Source organism: Protobothrops mucrosquamatus, unplaced genomic scaffold (genome assembly GCF_001527695.2).
Source record: "Protobothrops mucrosquamatus isolate PMUCROS unplaced genomic scaffold, P.Mucros_1.0 scaffold2327, whole genome shotgun sequence".
In the NCBI taxonomy this organism is placed as follows: domain Eukaryota; kingdom Metazoa; phylum Chordata; class Lepidosauria; order Squamata; family Viperidae; genus Protobothrops; species Protobothrops mucrosquamatus.
This window is the reverse complement of record NW_015388410.1, coordinates 307957-310376: the sequence shown is the minus strand read 5'-3', so window position 1 is coordinate 310376 and position 2420 is coordinate 307957. Positions and strand designations below refer to the sequence as shown.

The following is a 2420-nucleotide window of genomic DNA, read 5'->3' as shown; positions in this document are numbered from 1 at the left end:
AGGTTTCGCTTCTCATCCAAGAAGCTTCTTCAGTTCATCGGCATTATTGAAGAACTGAAGAAGCTTCTTGGATGAGAAGCGAAACGTCTTCAAGACAAAAAGAAAAAAAAAAGGTCCAGTTGCCTCTTGAAAAAAGCACCTTTGGGACAACAGCGACCTCAGAATTTCCGTAGGCATTTATTATCCGTGCAATTCAAACGTCGGGTTGGCTAATCCCAGTACAGAGAGTCCTCAATTTATGACTATAACTGAGCCTGCAATTTTGTGTCTTCAGTTAGGAGAGTCGCAAAGCAGCTCACCCTGCGTGTGTGCCTGATTTTACGACCCTTTTTTTGTCAGCAATTAATATGCAAAGCTATTGTCCGGTATTTTCAGCTCTTTCCCTGCTTAGCCTTTTGCCCGGTGCCTCGTTCGGCAGGCATCCCAACCTCTTTTGGCCTGTCCCTGTATACCTGTGGGGGGAAGAGCCGATCCACGCTGGAATCTCTCCCCACAGCTTGGGGCAGGGCCAGCTCTTGGCCTAAAAGAAGCTCCCGCCCGCAGGGGGCATCCAGGTCTGTGCAGGCGTCGATCTCATAATGCACGTACTTGCAGGTGTCCATGTGAAAACAGGTGTTGAGGAAGGAGCAGTCGCCTAGGGACTCGTCTGTGTGCTTGTTGATGATACGGCTAGGAGAGGAAAAATACAGTTATCCTCAAGCCATTGTGCCTTATTATTGTTATACATTTTATTAGATTGCTAGCTGTACCCGGCCACGCGTTGCTGTGGCTCAGTCTGGTTAAATTTATGTCCAACATATGGCGCTGTTTTTTTTAAAAAAAGCATGTTTTTACCTGTCACAGGTGTGACATCTATACAATAGTAGGTATATAAAAACTACCCCTCGTCTTCCTGGTGAGCTCCACTTCCCTGCTCCACAATTCAGGCAGAAATTAATAGACCTCGAGCTGCCTCCCAACACTCCAACCCCCTTCCCAGCCCCCCACCCCAAACTCACCGGAAGTGCAGTTTACGACAGGGGCGCTCAGCATCGCTGGCCTTCATGCACTCCTCCTTGGTTCCATAGTCGCAGAACTCCTGAACCTGTGCCCGCCCTCGCGAGCGGAACTTTTCCACGATGGACTGCTCCTTGGCCGTTGTCGTGTTCAGCAGCTCCAGAATTTCTTGACTCACCTGGAAAGGCCAGGAGGCGAAGAACCATGTTGGGGGAACAGGAGTAACCAAGAGAGGCTCAGGCTTTTTTTTTTTTTTTAAAAAAGAGAAAGCGAAGATCGGAGCCCCGATGAAAGTTTTTAAGAAGGGATTGGACAACCATTTGTCTGAAATGCTGTAGGGTTTCCTGCCTGAGCAAGGGGTTGGAGTAGAAGACCTCCAAGGTCCCTTCCAACTCTGTCATTCTATTCTATTCTATTCTATTCTATTCTATTCTATTCTATTCTATTCTATTCTATTCTTATTTCAATTAAGATTCTATTCTATTCTTATTTCAATTAAGATTCTATTCTATTCTATTCTAATTCTATTCTATTCTTATTTCAATTAAGATTCTATTCTATTCTATTCTTATTTCAATTAAGATTCTATTCTATTCTTATTTCAATTAAGATTCTATTCTATTCTTATTTCAATTAAGATTCATTCTATTCTATTATTTCAATTAAGATTCTATTCTATTCTTATTTCAATTAAGATTCTATTCTATTCTCTTATTTCAATTAAGATTCTATTCTATTCTATTCTATTCTCTTATTTCAATTAAGATTCTATTCTATTCTATTCTATTCTATTCTATTCTTATTCTATTCACATTTGGAGGTCAAATACAGGTAGTCTTCAACTTACAACCACAACTGAGCCTCCAATTTCTGTTACCAAGTGAGGCAATTATTAATTGCCCCATTTTACCTTTTTTTGCCACAGTTGTTAAGTGAATCACTGCAATCGGTCAGTGAATCATGAGGTGATTAAGTGAATTTGGCTTCCCCCATTAACTTGGCTTATCAGAAGTCAGCCGGGAAGGTTACAAACGGTGATCACGTGACCCCCAGGACAGTGCAACAGTCATACGTACATGCCAGTTGCCAAGCACCTGAATTTTGATCTCGTGACCCTGAGGATGCTGCAATGCTTGTAAGTGTGAAAACCGGTCACTTTTTTCAGTGCCGTTGTAAGGTCGAACGGTCATTAAACGAATGATTGTAAGCAGTGGTGGGGTTCAAATATGTGAACAACCGGTTCTCTGTGTGGATGCCGCTTCCGGAAGTCCATTCCGGGCCTGGGCAACAAAAAATTAGCTACCGGTTCTGCCGAAGTGGTGTGAACTGGCTGAATCCCACCACTGCCTTGATCTCAATTCTTCCTTCCTTCCTTCCTTCCTTCCTTCCTTCCTTCCTTCCTTCCTTCCTTCCTTCCTTCCTTC

At 43.1% G+C, this 2420-nt stretch overlaps 1 protein-coding gene across 1 annotated transcript in view; it reads right to left on the bottom strand.

Moving 5' to 3' along the window:
* The window catches only part of LOC107295391 (N6-adenosine-methyltransferase subunit METTL3-like), a gene marked incomplete at its 3' end in the record, with an annotated part of 14444 nt that overhangs the window by 4485 nt on the left and 7539 nt on the right, over window positions 1-2420 (bottom strand). The window contains exons 3-4 of the mRNA XM_015824705.1: window positions 999-1174; window positions 453-669 (exon numbers count right to left, since the gene is read on the bottom strand). Coding sequence (XP_015680191.1) covers window positions 453-669; window positions 999-1174 — 393 coding nt within the window. The remainder of the gene's footprint in view (window positions 1-452; window positions 670-998; window positions 1175-2420) is intronic.